Source organism: Ranitomeya imitator, chromosome 6, assembly GCF_032444005.1.
Source record: "Ranitomeya imitator isolate aRanImi1 chromosome 6, aRanImi1.pri, whole genome shotgun sequence".
In the NCBI taxonomy this organism is placed as follows: domain Eukaryota; kingdom Metazoa; phylum Chordata; class Amphibia; order Anura; family Dendrobatidae; genus Ranitomeya; species Ranitomeya imitator.
The window spans coordinates 432,591,351-432,608,217 of NC_091287.1; the positions used below are offsets into that span (position 1 = coordinate 432,591,351).

At 47.8% G+C, this 16,867-nt stretch overlaps 1 protein-coding gene across 3 annotated transcripts in view; it reads left to right on the forward strand.

The window, feature by feature from the left end:
• TGS1 (trimethylguanosine synthase 1) overlaps positions 1-16,867 on the forward strand; it is a 123,763-nt gene that overhangs the window by 37,019 nt on the left and 69,877 nt on the right. For all 3 annotated transcript variants that reach the window (XM_069731360.1, XM_069731359.1, XM_069731358.1), the window contains exons 11-13: positions 2,739-2,882; positions 3,205-3,421; positions 4,667-4,745. In XM_069731360.1, the coding sequence (XP_069587461.1) occupies positions 2,739-2,882; positions 3,205-3,421; positions 4,667-4,745 (440 nt within the window). The remainder of the gene's footprint in view (positions 1-2,738; positions 2,883-3,204; positions 3,422-4,666; positions 4,746-16,867) is intronic.

Genomic DNA, 16,867 nt, shown 5'->3' on the forward strand with positions numbered 1-16,867 from the left:
ATCCCATCAGTCCATTAACATCGGATTCCACACGCACCGTGTCTGTGTGGCATCAGTTTTTATTCCTCATATTTTTGCACATTGCAATCTATGGATGAGACTAGCATCTGATGCAGTTTTTTTTTCCTTTCACCGTTGGTACATGTGGGGGAAGGTTCATGTGAAGTACAATCCATTAACATTGATCTGTGTGCTGTCTGTTTGCCCACTTGTTTTTTGGGAACTATGATTGTCAACCAGCATTTTAACTCTCTTCCGGTTTTATTTTGGGTTTCTTAACAGTCCTGTGTAGTTATGAGTGAACGTGCTGGGAATAAGGTGTTATCCCAGCATGCTCATGTGCAAACCAAGTGACTTCGGCGTGCTCGAAAAATATGGTCAGATCCCCTCGTCTGCCTGTCTTGTGGCTGTTTGATAGCCGCACCACATGGAGGGATTGTCTAACAAACAGGCAACCACGCATGTGTTGTGGCTGTCGAACAGCGGCAAGAAATGCAGCGGTGGGGACTCAAACGTATTTTTCGAGCATGCCAAAGTCACTTTGTTTGCACATGAGCATGCTCAGATAACACCTTATCCAGGCACGTTCGCTCATCACTAATCCTGTGCAGTTTTCTAGTGGCTTATACTTGCTTCCAGTGCTAAGGATGGGGATTGCAGTGTGTGTGAGCCATGCCCTGACCCCACAATCTCCTCAGGGGCATAAATACATGGCTCACGCTTGTAGCCCTATTACAGCCAGGTGCTGCTAACATGGCAGATTCTCCTTACCTGAAGCTGGGCGTTAACACCTTGTGGAAGTTATAATAACATACAAGTTGTCACTAGCCAACAATTGGATTATAAGCCCTGTCATAAAGCTTATAGGATCACCATGAGTAAGCTCAAATTCTGGAAACAGGGATACCGCAGTGTAGCTACACAGGTACAATATATACTGTATATATCATGTTCTTCTAGACAGAAATCTTGCCCAAACCAGTACAGGTTTGGGCAAGATTTTACATTTCTCCTATCCATAGGCTAACAAAGGTATAAAATAAGAAAATGACCTGGTACTAGCCTTATCACCACTGCCCTAGTGATTGTTTACAGGCTGCAGTGGTGACGTCCTGACGACACCGCTGCAGCCAATTACTGGGTTCAGCAGCTTGGAGCCTCTAAAGGTACCTTCACACTGAACAACTTAACAACGATATCGCTAGCGATCCGTGACGTTGCAGCGTCCTGGCTAGCGATATCGTTGTGTTTGACATGCAGCAGCGATCTGGATCCTGCTGTGACATCGTTGGTCGGAGCAGAAAGGCCAGAACTTTATTTCGTCGCTGGATCTCCCGCAGACATCGCTGAATCGGCGTGTGTGACGCCGATCCAGCGATGTCTTCACTGGTAACCAAGGGTAAACATCGGGTTACTAAACGCAGGGCCGCGCTTAGTAACCCGATGTTTACCCTGGTTACCCGTGTAAATGTAAAAAAAAAAAAAAAACACTTCATACTTACATTCCGGTGTCTGTCCCCCGGCGTTCTGCTTCCCTGCACTGACTGAGCGCCGGCCGGCGCTTACACAGTGCAGGGAAGCAGAGCGCCGGGGGACGTGACAGACACCGGAATGTAAGTATGTAGTGTTTGGTTTTTTTACATTAGCACTGGCAACCAGGGTAAACATCGGGTTACTAAGCGCGGCCCTGCGCTTAGTAACCCGATGTTTACCCTGGTTACCCGGGGACTTCGGCATCGTTGGTCGCTGGAGAGCTGTCTGTGTGACAGCTCTCCAGCGACCACACAGCGACGCTGCAGCGATCGGCATCGTTGTCTAGATCGCTGCAGCATCGCTAAATGTGATGGTACCTTAAGTTGACTGAGCCACTGAACCCAGTGATTGGCTGCAGCGGTGTAGTCATGAAATCACCACTGAAGCAGCAGAACAGAGTGCGAGTACCAGCTCGGTTCATGTGCATTACCCCTCTCCTGGCCTATGGACCATACAAATTTGGAATGAGAAAACCACTTTATTACATAATAATGAGTGGATTCTGTGAAATGATCCACTGAAGACTAAAGTGCAGAGAATTGCGTACGTAAAGGCATATTCCTCTTTTATGTGCGTCTTTCAGCATGGCCGGGTTCAGGCGGGCGTATTTTGCAGTCTGTATATGGACTGCAATTCCGAGACTAGCCGCGGGTTTCTGGACCCGAACTCCCAGCTACTTATATGTTGGTTTTGGAGAAATGTAACTTTTTTTTAATGATACAGTCCATACCTGTACAGAACGGACACTTTTATTAAAAATGGTGTAATTTGTGCCAAATCTACTCCTTTTAACTCCATAATTTTCAGAAGTTGCACCTTAATGACACATTTTCTGCAGATCTTGCATCTGCACCTTTTTACACCTTGGTAGCACACGACCCAATGATAGGTAAGAGCTTGAGACCAAGGTGCCACATGTTTAATGTAGAATTTGGGGTAAATTACCATATTTTTAACCATGATCTTTATTCTCGTCATTTTAATGTTTTGTGTTTGTACTATACATTGTGTAATAAATGGTGTGAAGCATTGACAGACTTGCCTTAGGTATTCACAACAATAAAATATGGCAATTTGTGCAGAAATTTTGTCTCAAACGCAATAAATGTCCGCCTTTCCTCAGTCTTCAGGCCCATGTACAGTGAGAAGATAAACCATCTGGCCAGATATCCCCCATAATGAATGCTGTGTTTTATATTTTGCAGAGGGTTGGTTTTCTGTTACCCCAGAAAAGATTGCAGAGCACATAGCACACCGTGTCAGGCAGTGCATGAGTGGTGCGGTCGTCGTAGATGCTTTCTGTGGTGTCGGTGGCAATGCCATTCAGTTTGCCTTAGCAGGAATGCACGGTAAGCTTTAGTCTCTGTAGACAAATGCAAAGCCTCAGAAAGGGTGATGAGAATGTCCCCAGAGAGGAGCCCATGGCGGTCACCTCTACACTCATTCTCCACCCCACCAGACCGGCCTCCGGTCAGGGGACCCCAGTCCTGGAGATGGGTATGGGTCCAACCACTGGGATCCTTACCTATTAGATATTTATGGCATATTCTTTTTTTAATAGATCCATTTTGTTATTATACCCTCAAAAACAGAGGGAATGGCTTGCTTATTCTTTTCTTTGCTTGTCTTCAGCCACTCACTAATGTTTCTGCACTTCTCCCTTTTCTGCAGTCATTGCTGTGGACATTGACCCCGTGAAGTTGGATTTGGCTTACAATAATGCCATGGTGTATGGCGTTGCAGATCGCATTGAGCTGATCCGTGCCGATTTCATGTGCATCGCTCGTGATTTGAAGGCAGACGTCGTATTTCTCAGCCCTCCGTGGGGCGGTCCGGACTATGTCAGTGCAGAAACCTTTGATATCAAGACAATGATGTCCCCTGATGGATATCCTTTACAAGCTGCTAACAAGCTGCCACAGTGATGCTGAGGGGGGTATTAGACATCGCCTCGGTACTCCGGCCTGCCTGTACTGGCACATTACAACATTGCCATGGAGGTTCTTCTCGTCAGAATACTTTTAGATACCATTTTTTTGACCGTGGAGCGGAGCTTAGCTTTTGTCCGAAGGTTATATGTTAATTCTAGAAAAGAAAAGATCCGCATTAATGATAGGACAGGCTGCACATTCTGGGACATAATTCTCAGGTTTTGCCCATTTTTTGTTTTATGGGGAAATCCACATCTGAATCTGCATGCAAATATAAAATGCAGAACTCGTCAGAATGTTTCTGCAGACATCAGCATCGTCTTGCAAGAAACTTCTTGCTTAAATAAGGTTGTGTTCACATCTCATTATGTGAGGTAATTCAATGTATGTGCTACATTCGCTGTCATAGGCTGCCATGTACCCAAAGAAAGGCCGGAACCATGTCCTTTGGTCTGTTATGGTGGCATGTGTCGGCATACAGTCTTGTCCTGTGTAGTAGAGCACCGCAGATGGCATTTCCCTATACAGTGGGTCACCTGAAACATAAATGTATGCCATTGGCAGGGAGTACATTTTACGTTGGTATATGCCGGATGCCACCGCATACCTTAGACATAAAACTATGACTAGATTTTATCATCATCTAATCCTGTTGTAAAAAAATGAGATTTCTGCTGTTTTTTCATAGATTTGTACAGAGCAGGCATCAGTCATGTTCAGGCATCGCTCTATACCGCTCCTCTCCATTGTCACCATATGTTTACTCACACCTAGCGGTACATACATCCCGGGATTTGGTGTATGGCTATGTACGTCCCAAATACAGACTTCCCGGGGAACCTGGTGATTTACTTTTGGCCTCCCATGTAGAGGTGACTGCATCTGAACTTCTCGTTTAGCCGAGCATTGAACCTATTGATAAGAGTTCACGTGTGCGTGGAAACGTCACTGAGCTGCCAGGGTGCGGCACATCTATACCTCCGTATATCAGTACGTAAGAGGAAAATGCTTAACTTTACTTTACACATATTTTAGTTCCTTACTTTTTTCAAAATCTTCATTTGCTGCCAAAGAATAAGATTTACCTGCCAGTCAGAGCCCCCCGAACCATTAATGGTTGTCGGAGAAACCTATATAACGACAATAGGTATATTATAAATGTTGATAGTTTGTTATTGTCCTTTTCCTTAACATTTTGCCACCTTTGAAGTTTTCCAGCTTTCCCAACAGATTACAAGGAACATTATTTATTTTGTACCGCGCAATACAGATGCGGAGCAGGTAAGACATTGCCTTTCTTCTCTGTACGATTGTGTTCCTCAGCTCCCGCTGGGTTTCCTCTTATTCCTTTGGTCATTATATACAGTTGTTCTCAAAAGTTTACATACCACAGCAGAATTATTGCTTTCTTGGCCTTTTTTTAGAGAATATGAACAATAACACCAAAACTTTTCCTCCACTCATGGTTAGTGGTTGGGTGAAGCCATTTATTGTCAAACTACTGTGTTTTCTCTTTTTATATCATAATGACAACCCAAAACATCCAAATGACCCTGATCAAAAGTTCACATACCCTGATGATTTTGGCCTGATATCATGCACAGAAGTTGACACAAATGGGTTTGAATGGCTACTAAAGGTAACATCCTCACTGATGTGGATGGTGATATACGTCAATGGGCCCTTGTCTGGTCCTTGTACAGTAGTCAGCAGCCGCCTGTAGATATCAAGGAGCTGCATTATGTGCGATTCACTGGCTTTGGGAAAATGCAATTTGTGTTCATGTTGCTGACTCCTGTGAAGTGACATATCGGTAAGGTCCTCCCGAACTAAACCTGGGAATCCCTCGCTTGGCAGGAAGTACGGTAAGTGTTCCTGGTGTGCCTGATCCTGGGCATTTCCTCCGTGTCTGCAGCAGGGCGGCATACAAAGTGTATGCAAATAAGAGGAACCAGGCTCATTAGTAGCAGTCTGTATGTTTCCTGGCTTATCATGCAATGCTTCATTTATATGGGTGTTAAAAGGGCAGGTCACTTGCAAAATGATATACAGCAGTAAAGGTCATCGCTTGCTATTACGTCTCACACGTTCTTTTCTTAGAACTTCCTGTTACTAATGACCTTTTAATTTGATTGAGTTTCCAGGTTCGGGCTGTGCTCCCACAAAGTGTTTGGCGTCTGTGCAATTTGCGTATGAGGTGTGGCTGATAAGCAGCTTCCTAAAAGTCGCAGCAGCTTTCTCCTGCATTATTAACACCTTCCCTTATCCAATTTATTGGGTCGTCCTATTTGCCAAGGTGTTCCATCAAATGGATATAGCGTTACACCCAGGTGATCGTGTATGTCCGGCACAAACAGCCATGGTCGCTCCCATGACCAATCCTATCTGTAAAACCCTGTAGATCTTGAGGTCGTTAGTGATCGCAGAATTTACATGGTTGTAAGAGTGAGGACACTCCTGCATTAATTGGTCTGCCAGGTCCGGTGGCCTTTTAAGCCCTGCCATAAGCGTGTGTACTGCGGTACATTAGACCAGCAATCACAGTATTCAATGTTCAAACCTGGACTAACTATGAATAAAAACAGATTATAGAACTGAAGAATGTGTCGGCTATGAAAACACATTTTTCATGAGAAAGTACACCTATTTGGTATCGTGGGTCACAGCCGGTAAAAAAGCTGAGGTACAAAACTGTCACACTATTTAACCCCTTCATGATCCCAGCTTTTTTCTTTATCGCCTCTCATTGGGGGACACAGGAACCATGGGGTGTATGCTGCTGCCACTAGGAGGCTGACACTATGCGAATAAAAAAGTTAGCTCCTCCTCTGCAGTGTACACCCCACCGACTGGCATTATACTCTTCAGTTTAGCTTAGTGTCAGTAAGAGGTGGACACGGGTCTTTCATTAGACCCTTATCTACCTCAATGTGCGTCGTTCCTTTTCAGGTTTTTCCGGAGGGATACAGGGTGAACAGTCACACCTGTACTCCCACAATACGGACTATGAGTACGGTGTGTACTGCTACCCCGTATCCTCATAAATCCCTCACCAGGACCAAGACCCTAGCACACAAGCGTGCTTAGAAGTTCGGTCCTGGCTCCGTCCCCCACCCACTCGCCCACCAGAGCCTGTCGGTTGAGGAGACGAGGACGTCCATCAGTTCCCTGGACGTCTCAACCCTTTTCAAAGTTAGTACCAGCGTGGGATGTTTTAGGTGAGTATTTCTCCCTTCCCATCCCAGATCTTTGATAGGGGTGGGGTTCTTGTTAGGGGCTCCCTGTCGACATCGCCTGTATCCTTCAGCGGCGTATTTTATCGGTATCATTTCTTCCCCCCTTTTTCTGCAAGGGCCGTCTGCTCTCCAGCGCGGGGCCCCCTTTTAGACCGCTGCGCTCTTATCCTCTTTCTTCCACGACAGCTCTATGGCTGCCGTACGCTCCTTTCCGTGGTGCACTATCGGCGCTGCGGTTTTTACTCTAGCACTTGTCTGGTGTGCGCACCGCTTCACACACAGCAGCAGCAGCCCTCGCAGCGCCTCACGCAGTGCGCCACGCTCCTTCGCCCGCACCTTCTCTGGGCTCAGCATTGCTGAATACAGCACCTCAGGGGAGTTCTTCACCGAGGACAAGTGGGACATCTTCCAGGACCGGGTCCGTGAGTAGCTGCACTGCAGACTGACACCCCCCTCTGCCCCACTGTCCCCTAACCCACTTGCATCTTCAGGGTTCTTTCAAAATGTCTACCTCCAAAGGGGGCCGCTCTCGCCCCCCTACTTCTTCTTCATCTAATGCCTTAGTAATGTTCGTCCTGTAACAGCAAACTTCCCTCAGGTCAGTCCTCCCCGCTGTGTCAGTCCTGCAGCAACCCGATTGTTCCCAACGCCCAGGATCCCCCGGCTGTTCTGCCCGAGAGTAATCCCCCCATCCCAGGCTGGGCCGCCTCTTTGTCACAATCAGTGGCCGATTTAACACGGGTGTCTCAAACCCTGGTGTCCGCGCTGGATCGGTTACCCCTGCAGACCCCTGCCATGGCCAGCAGGTCGCAGAAACCGCCGCCCGAGCCCTCCTTGATAAGCCACAAAAGGTCCAGACAGGAACGTCGGTCTGAGTCCTCTTCTCGCTCCATCTCGCCACACGGCCCTCCCCTGCGGTCGGCGTCCCCTCGACCCTCCTCCCCTGAGTCAGGCGAGGCATTCTCTGATGCGCCCTCGGAGGATATTTCGGAGCTGGATTCTAACCAAATCGCCACCATGAGGGAGATGGTCCAGAATCTCATTGGGGCAGTAAACCAATCCTGTGGCATAAAAGATCCCTCTACGGAACCCGCAGATCAGGCGGTTTCGTTTAGACGGGCCAAACCACCTTCCAAGTTTTTTGTTCCTCATCCTGAATTCGAGGAAATCATGTCCAGAGAGAGAGAAAACCCCACTAGGCGTTTTCAGAGGGGAAAACGCCTGGGTGTGTTATATCCCTTTTCTCCAGAACTTACCGCCAATTGGACGGTCTCTCCCTCGGTGGACCCCCCTGTTTCCAGGCTGTCCACCAACACGGTGCTTCCTCTATCCTGCGGAGCATCTCTGAAGGACTCTAACGATTGGGCTATAGAATCCTTTGCAAAGTCAACTTTTGAAGCGGCTGCAGCGGCTATATGCCCAGCTTTTGCTTCCACTTGGGTTTCTAAATCCATCTCCAAATGGGCCAAAGAGCTCCATCGAGGTATCCTGGACGGGGCGCCTCCCGTGCAACTAGCGGAGCTTGCCAACCAGATTTCCCACGCCGGTGAATACCTGGTCTCTGCCTCCCTGGATGTCGCGTCTTGTGCGGCTCAGGCTTCCAGCAATGCCGTTGCCATCCGCCGCACCGTTTGGCTCAAGGCCTGGCAGGCGGACTTATCTTCTAAAAAGTCCCTCACTAGTCTGCCCTTCCAGGGCTCTCGTCTCTTTGGCTCCCAGCTGGACCAAATTATTAAGGACGCCACCGGGGGTACAAGTTCTCTTCTCCCCCAGGCTAAGCCTCGTCGCCCTCCTCCTAGACGGCAATTTCGCTCTTTTCGGCCTTTTCGTCGCTTCGCTGCGTCAAACTCCTTTTCCCAGCAGCAACAGAGGCCGTAAGCACGTCAAGAGAAGAAGGCGGTGTCCTTCAGGCCCACTCCGTCCTGGCGTCCTCGCTACTCCCAGGGTAGATCCTCCAGGCCCAGGACTGGAAGATCCACCTCGGCATGACTCTCGGCAAGACTCCAGCCCAACTCCCAGGATGGGCGGCCGTCTTCTCCTTTTCAGGGACATCTGGATTTCCGCAGTAGAGGACGCATGGGTCAGGGAAGTTGTATCCTCGGGATACAAGATAGAGTTCGCCTCCCGACCCAGGGATCGTTTCTTCCAATCCCGTCTTCCAAGAGATCCCGCTCTAGTTCCGGGCTTCTTCGCAGCCATCGCTTCTCTGCTCAAATCCGGGGTAATCGTTCCCGTCCCAGAGAGAACGGTTCACGGGTTTCTACTCGAACCTTTTTGTGGTACCGAAAAAAGATGGCAAGGTTCGTCCCATCCTGGACCTCAAATTGCTGAACAGGAGAGTTTGCCTGAGACACTTCAGGATGGAATCCCTTCGTTCAGTAATTGCTTCCATGGAGGCCCAGGAATTTCTATGCTCAATAGATATCCAGGACGCCTACCTCCATGTCCCGATATTTCCCGGACATCACCGTTTCCTGCGCTTTGCAGTGCAACGGGAACACTTTCAATTCGTCGCCCTGCCGTTCGGTCTCGCAACCGCTCCAAGGGTGTTCACGAAGATCATGGCAGCGCTGATGGCCATCTTGAGAGTCAGAGGCCTGGTCCTTTTTCCATATCTCGACGACATCCTCATCAAGGCACCGTCCCTTTCTCAGGCTCACGAAAGCCTGTCCATTGTTCTCGACACCTTAGCCCGTTTCGGGTGGCTGGTCAAGCGGAAGAAGTCCTGCCTTATTCCTTCTCAGCGCATCATCTTTCTGGGCATGCTATTCGACACTCGTCAGACCAGAGTCGTCCTTCCCAAGGACAAGAGATCCACTCTTTGTCGGGACATACGCTTGCTCCAGGGTCCTCGGCCTCCCTCCCTCCGATCGGCCATGAAGGTTCTGGGGAGGATGGTAGCTACCTTGGAAGCGATTCCCTTCACCCAATTCCATTCACGACCCCTTCAGCAAGCCATTCTGTCTCAGTGGGACAGGTCTGTCTTCTTCCTGGATCGGCCGATCAGACTCTCTTCTCGGGTCAAGCGGTCTCTCAACTGGTGGCTGACGTCACCTCTCATCTCCTAGGGCAGGTCCTTCCTTCCAGTTCACTGGCAGTTGGTGACTGTGACGGGGTGTACGGCAGAGCAAGAAGGGACAACAGGCCGAGGGATGATTCAACAGATTTATTATCAAGAACGCTGGAACAACACATGCAGGTAGATCTACAGAGTCCACAATTAGTCCAACAGAACAGGTTCGGGGGCACCTCCCGATAATCCTTGTGCCAGGTAACAAAGCAATAGTCCACAATTAGTCCAATGGAATAGGTTCGGGGGCACCTCCCGATAATCCTTGTGCCAGCTAACAAAGCAATAGTCCACACGAGTCCAAGGGATCCCAAAACAATCCCACGAGCGACGAGATATGTCCTCAGCTCAAGTCTCGCCCCATTCGCTTCCGCAGTCACAGATGGACATGGGGTCTTGCCTCAGCTAAGAATCCCCACTCCTTCTCCTTCAAGGATCAACTCACATCTGATCTCAAAATAAGAATGGATTGTCTGAGCTCCTGGGATCCGCCCATGAAGGGGGGTAGGGGTCACACCTTCTATTCAATGGTTGGGTCCACCAGAAGATTCTAGACTGGTGGGCTCCACTTAATCTATGTAGTATGTACATTTGACTAGCCACCTGCTGTGAGGAAGAATGGCTATTCCTCCAGTAGTGATGTTGACAAAGCTTAATTACATTAGAGCTTAGGGCTGCAAGTATTGGGGGAAGGAGACATATTGTTACAGGTGAACTCCCAGCACAAGAAAATACATAAATTACAGCTAATAGAAACCAGAGAACAGTTACATACATCAAATGGCATATTATTCAAATACAGGACAGGGCAAAAGTACATATCATGACAGTGACAACGGACGCCAGCCTGTTCGGCTGGGGTGCGGTTTTCCGTCACCTGACGGTTCAGTGCCGTTGGTCGTCGCAGGAGTCAGCTCTGCCAATCAATGTCCTCGAAATTCGGGCCATCTTTCTGTCCCTCCGCCACTGGGAAAGGATTCTCAGGGGCCTGCCAGTCCGGATCCAGACGGACAATGCCACGGCGGTGGCATATGTCAACCATCAGGGGGGGACACGGAGCTCCTTGGCCCTTGCCGAGGTATCCAAGATTCTCCTTTGGGCAGAGGCAATGGTTCCGGTGATATCCGCGGTGCATATCCCCGGCGTGGACAACTGGGCCGCCGACTTCCTCAGCCGCGAAGGCCTCGCGGCAGGGGAATGGTCCTTGCATCCGGAGGTCTTCCATCAGATTTGTCTTCGATGGGGGACTCCGGACGTGGATCTCACGGCATCCCGAATGAACAGGAAGGTTCCGCAGTTCGTCTCCAGGTCTCGCGATCCTCTCGCAGTGGGCGTCGACGCTCTGGCCATTCCTTGGTCACAGTTCGGGCTGCCCTACCTGTTCCCACCCCTTCCTTTACTTCCCAAACTATTGAAAAAGATCAAAGCGGAAGGGGTGCCGGTCATCCTGATCGCCCCGGATTGGCCCAGGAGAGCTTGGTTCGCGGAGCTCGTCAACCTTCTCGCGGACGCTCCCTGGCGCCTTCCAGACAGGCCCGATCTGCTGTCTCAGGGTCCGATCTGCCACCCGAATTCTCGGTCGCTCAGTTTAATGGCGTGGCTGTTGAGACCGCGGTTCTAAGAGCGTCCGGCCTTTCGGACGGGGTAATTCACACCATGATTCAGGCTCGGAAGCCTTCGTCTTCCAGGATCTACTACCGTACCTGGAAGGCTTACTTTCGTTGGTGCGAGTCCAACCGCGTTCCATCCATGTCTTTTTCCCTGCCTTCTCTTTTGGCCTTCCTTCAGGCAGGACTGGATTCGGGCCTAGCTCTTAGCTCCCTGAAGGGCCAGGTCTCTGCGCTTTCCATCCTCTTTCAGAAGTCTTTAGCTTCTTGGCCACAGGTTAAGACCTTCCTTCAAGGAGTAGCCCACGCTGTCCCGCCGTACAGGGCCTCTGTAGACGCATGGGACTTAAACCTGGTACTGGACGTTCTGAAGGTTTCTCCCTTTGAGCCTCTTAGGGAGATTCCTCTATCAGTTCTATCTTGGAAGGTGACCTTTCTTGTGGCCATCACGTCTATTCGCCGCGTTTCCGAGTTGACGGCCCTGTCTTGCCATCCTCCGTTTTTGGTCATTCACCAGGACAAGGTGGTCTTCCGGCCCCCGCCTTCTTTTCTTCCTGAGGTGGTTTCCACCTCAACGAGGACATCGTTCTACCTTCCTTTTGTCCAGCTCCGACTCATCCTCTGGAGCGATCGTTGAACAAGCCAGACCTCGTCAGGGCAGTGAGGATCTATCTGGATAGAACGTCCTCTTTCCGGAAGACGGATTCTTTTTTCGTCATTGCTGATGGCACGCGCAGAGGCCAACTGGCTTCTAAAGCTACTATTGCTCGATGGATCAGAATGGCAATTTTGGAGGCTTACCGGGTCAAGAACAGAGTGCCCCCTCCTGGGATCAAGGCTCACTCTACCCGGGCAGTCGGCGCCTCCTGGGCGGTGCCCCACAGGGCTTCCGCCCTACAGCTTTGCAAAGCGGCAACTTGGTCTTCCATCCACACGTTCGCCAAATTTTAAAAGGTCCATACCTACGCATCGGCGGACGCCAGCCTAGGCAGAAGGATCTTGCAGGCGGCAGTGGTGAGTCCTCTGACCTGATGGAAGTCTGGTTTTCCCGCCCGTGGGACTGCTTTGGGACGTCCCATGGTTCCTGTGTCCCCCAATGAGAGGCGATAAAGAAAACAGGATTTTTGGTTGCTTACCGTAAAATCTGTTTCTTGGAGCCTCCATTGGGGGACACAGCTCCCTCCCAATTTTCCTGTTTTATGTTTATAACTGTTCTCACGTTTACTGTTCTCAAGTTTGTGTTTATGGTTTTTAACCTTGTTCATTATCTCCTACTGCTTTCTCACTAACTGAAGAGTATAATGCCAGTCGGTGGGTTGTACACTGCAGAAGAGGGGCTAACTTTTTTATTTGCATAGTGTCAGCCTCCTAGTGGCAGCAGCATACACCCCATGGTTCCTGTGTCCCCCAATGGAGGCTCCAAGAAACAGATTTTACGGTAAGCAACCAAAAATCCTGTTTTTTTTTGTTTTGCGTTTTCGGTTTTCACTCCCCTCCTTCCCAGAGCCATAACTTTTTTTATTTTTCCATCAATATGGCCTTGTGAGGGCTTATTTTTTGCCGGACAAGTTGTACTTTAGAACGACACCATTGGTTTTAGCTTGTCGTGTACTAGAAAATGGGAAAAAATTCTAAGTGCAGTGAAATTGAAGAAAAAAAATGCAATCCCACACTTGTTTTTTGTTTGGCTTCTTTGCTAGGTTCACTAAATGCTAAACTGACCTGCTATTATGATTCTCCAGGTCATTACTAGTTCATAGACACATAGACAGCAAACATGTCTAGGTTCTTTTTTGTCTAAGTGGTAAAAAAAAACTCCAAACCTTTCTAAAAAAAAAAAAAAAAAAATTAAAATTGCGCAATTTTCCAATACCCGTAGTGTCTTCATTTTTCGTGATCTGGGGTTGGGTGAGGGCTTATTTTTTTGTGTGCCAGGCTGACAATTTTAATGATACCATTGTGGTGCAGATACGTTCTTTTGATTGCCCATTATTGCATTTTAATGCAATGTCGTGGCGACCGAAAAAACGTAATTCTGGTGTTTTCAATTTTTTTCTCGCTATGCCGTTTAGCGATCAGGTTAATCCTTTTTTTTTTATTGATCGATCAGGCGATTCTGAACACGGCGATGCCAAATATGTGTATGTTTGATTTTTTTTTTTTTTCATATTTTTTAAAACATTTTTTTTTACTTTTGCCATGCTTCAATAGCCTCCATGGGAGACTAGAAGCTGGCACAACTTGATCGCCTCTGCTGCATAGGAGCGAAGCATAGAATATATAGCTCATGCAAGTTTATTGGTGGAGAAATAGGAAGTTGTAGTTCTCAAAATATGGAGATGCAAAAAGAAGGGAGGATTTTTTTTTTTTCTCTCTGTAAAAGTAGTAAACCATAAAAAAAAACCTGTATAAATCCGTTATCACCAGAAGAATAAAGCTGCTTTATCACTTATACTTCATCCTGAACTGCAAAAAACATTAAAAATAAAACCAACTTTTGAACTGCTGATAATTTGTTCCTTCTGCCTCCCAATAGAGGAACATCAGAACTGGTCCAAACAGCAATGAAAGTTAGCTGTTCTGAGAAATCGTGTATTCTTTTATATCATATGAATGATCCGGTGCATACCTGCTTGGATGTTGGCATGATGGTATGCCGATGCCACTTTGCAGATATTGTTCGTGAAAAGGTTGAAGGACATGGTACTGCGATGAACGTGTTGATGTGGCTTCCACATTCCCCGATCTCAATCATTGAGCATCTGTGGGATGTCCCACCTCACAGGGACCTACACAATATTAGGGAGTTAGATTTAATGTTATGACTGATCTGTGTCTTAAAGGGGTTTGCCACTTTATACATAGTTTAGGTATATATATCGGGAAGTTCTAGAAAGTAATCGTTCAAGCACATTTTTTTTAAATTGGCAATGAAGTGGTCAATAGTGATTGTGGAAACTCAGTGATATTTACAGAGCGAGCTGCTTCTTTTCGGTGCTGATTGCCAACCTCCACGACAAAGGCCCCAAAGCTCTTATGTATAGCTGCCATTCTTAAAGTCATATTTTCACTTTGGGCATTTATGCCAGGGGCCTATGGGACCCCGCATTATCTCAAGAATGAAGGTCTTACTTCCGGGGCCGTATCCAAAACTTAGCTAGTAGAGACTGCTGTACATAATACACAGCCAACACTCTATTGATGACAGCAACACCAGGTGGATAGGATGGGAACCGCTACAGTCCGACATCTATGGGATAGCCAAAAGATGAGATGAGAATTCTCCTTTAAATAGTAGAGCTGCATATGTCTGATATCTGAGCAGTGTGTGCTGCTTGTTTCTAATATGTGAGCAGTGTGTGTGTGTCTGTGCTGCATTTATTTATTTATTTTACTCACCAAATTTTTCGGTCCATCTTACAGTCTTAATTCAGATTACTGGTGGGGGGGCAGCGATGGAACGGGGTCACAGGAGGTGTTCGGAGGTGTGACGCTGCTGGGTGATGCTGCAAGTTCCATCCCATTAATGAAGTGTAGTCCAGGAGACGAGATCTCAGTGCTGAGATCTCAGTCAGCAGCATTTTCCCGGAGTCCACCTCATTGAAACCATGGAAGTGCGGGGGCTCCGAGCTTTCACAAAATGTAGACGGAGCCTCCCCATCGCCAAGCACCAACCTGAGACTCGCAGCTGCCCTGCATCATTGCTTCTTTAAACACTCACTCCTCCCAGCTCAGGGCCCAGAGTATTGCCAGACTCCTGCCCCCGCCCCCTTGATAAGCTGCATTCGGGCTATAAGACAAACCCCTATTTTCCTCCCCCAAAAAGTGGTAGGGGAGAGTGTGTCTTATAGTCCGAAAAATACTGTATGTAGCGCCATTAATTCCACAGCATTTTACAGGCATAATCTAAAATGTCCCCATTGGAGCTCACAATCTTGATTCCCTATCAGTTTGTCTATGGAATGTGGGAGGAAACCGGAGTACCCGGAGGAAACCCACGCAAACACAGGGAGAACATACAAACTCCTTGCAGATGTTGTCCTTGGTGGGATTTGAACCAAAGACCTCAGAGTTGCAAGGCTGCAGTGTGACCACTGAGCCACTGTGTTGCATGTTTCTAATGTGGGTGCCCCATATTTTTAATATGTGAGCTGTGTGTGTGCCCCATGTGTGTGTTTGTCACTAAATTTGAGTAGAGTTGCAAGCTTCGAACATGTGAGTGGTCCCAGTCCAATTTATATGAATGAGTTGAAAAAATCAATTTTCCCACTTATAATTACTTTATTGTGTCAGTACACATAATTTGGTCATTACAGTTTCATCAGTACAAATCTATAAAATTATCCTGTTATTTAATATAAAATGATCCTGTTATTTAAGGCTTTTGGAGTTCTGTTTTTCTCTTACAATACAGGAACAGAAAAACAGAAATTCTGTAAGAATTGGCACACAAAGCATTTACGTAGTTCCCAACCAGCATTGAAAATATAAGCCACAGCTGGATGCCAGTTCCTGCTTTGCGACATACTGTCATGACTCTGTTGCGTGACCTGGGACCAGGGGCTCCTTCCCTGTTCCTAATGGTAGGGGTGCCCAAGCTCACCCTCTTCCCCGGATGACTTCTGATGGTGAAGACACCGGGCCAACGTACCTTGCCTTAGCTCCTGAATCCGCCCTCAGTCTGTACCCCTCCACGCAGAGAAGAGTGGAGTAGTAGTATACTGCAATGCACCAACCAAACTAGCAAGGTAATACGAACAAGGATAAAGGAAAATACCAATCATACAAACATACTCACAAAAACAATAGAGGTATACACCGGGGAGTGAAGGATGGGATCAAACCAAAGTAGGAGAAAGGAGGAAATTAACACACACCCAAAACCTAGCAACAGTCTCAGATAAATCCACCAAACGCCTTCTCAAATGTCAACCATAAACCACCATCTATTAACCATGCAGCATGAGCTAGCTCTGGCAATGAGTGCTTGCCAGGGCCCAGAATATAAAGGAGAAGGGCGTGGCTAACAGTGAACAGCTGAGAGTCTTAATGCAGGAAAGCATCCAGAAGCTCTCAACTGAGCAAGTTAACTCCTGCACGGCCAAAAGATACCTGCACTGTTTAATATGAAGGTGGAGTGCTTCTAATCAGTGCAGGAGTAGGAGAAATCAAACGCTACGGTCTTTTGGCTCCTCTCTGTCACATTAAACTTGTGAGACCAATACTTTATTTTTCTCAAGCTGATCTCTTGGGAGCTTTCTGCATCTTCACGATTAGCAGCAGGAGTGCAACATGATAATGGCCCCCATAATTCTCATCTTACGTAGTAGTGAATAGAGAGAGGAGCTTCTGCGCAGGCTCCTTGACATTCTTATCTTTGTGTGGTGCGGCCCTGTTATCCATAAGGATGATGGGTCCCAGTAGCACACAATCTGCAGATTCTCCTGTGAGAATGTTTTGTTTTTTTGGGGGGAGGTTGGATGGAAATAT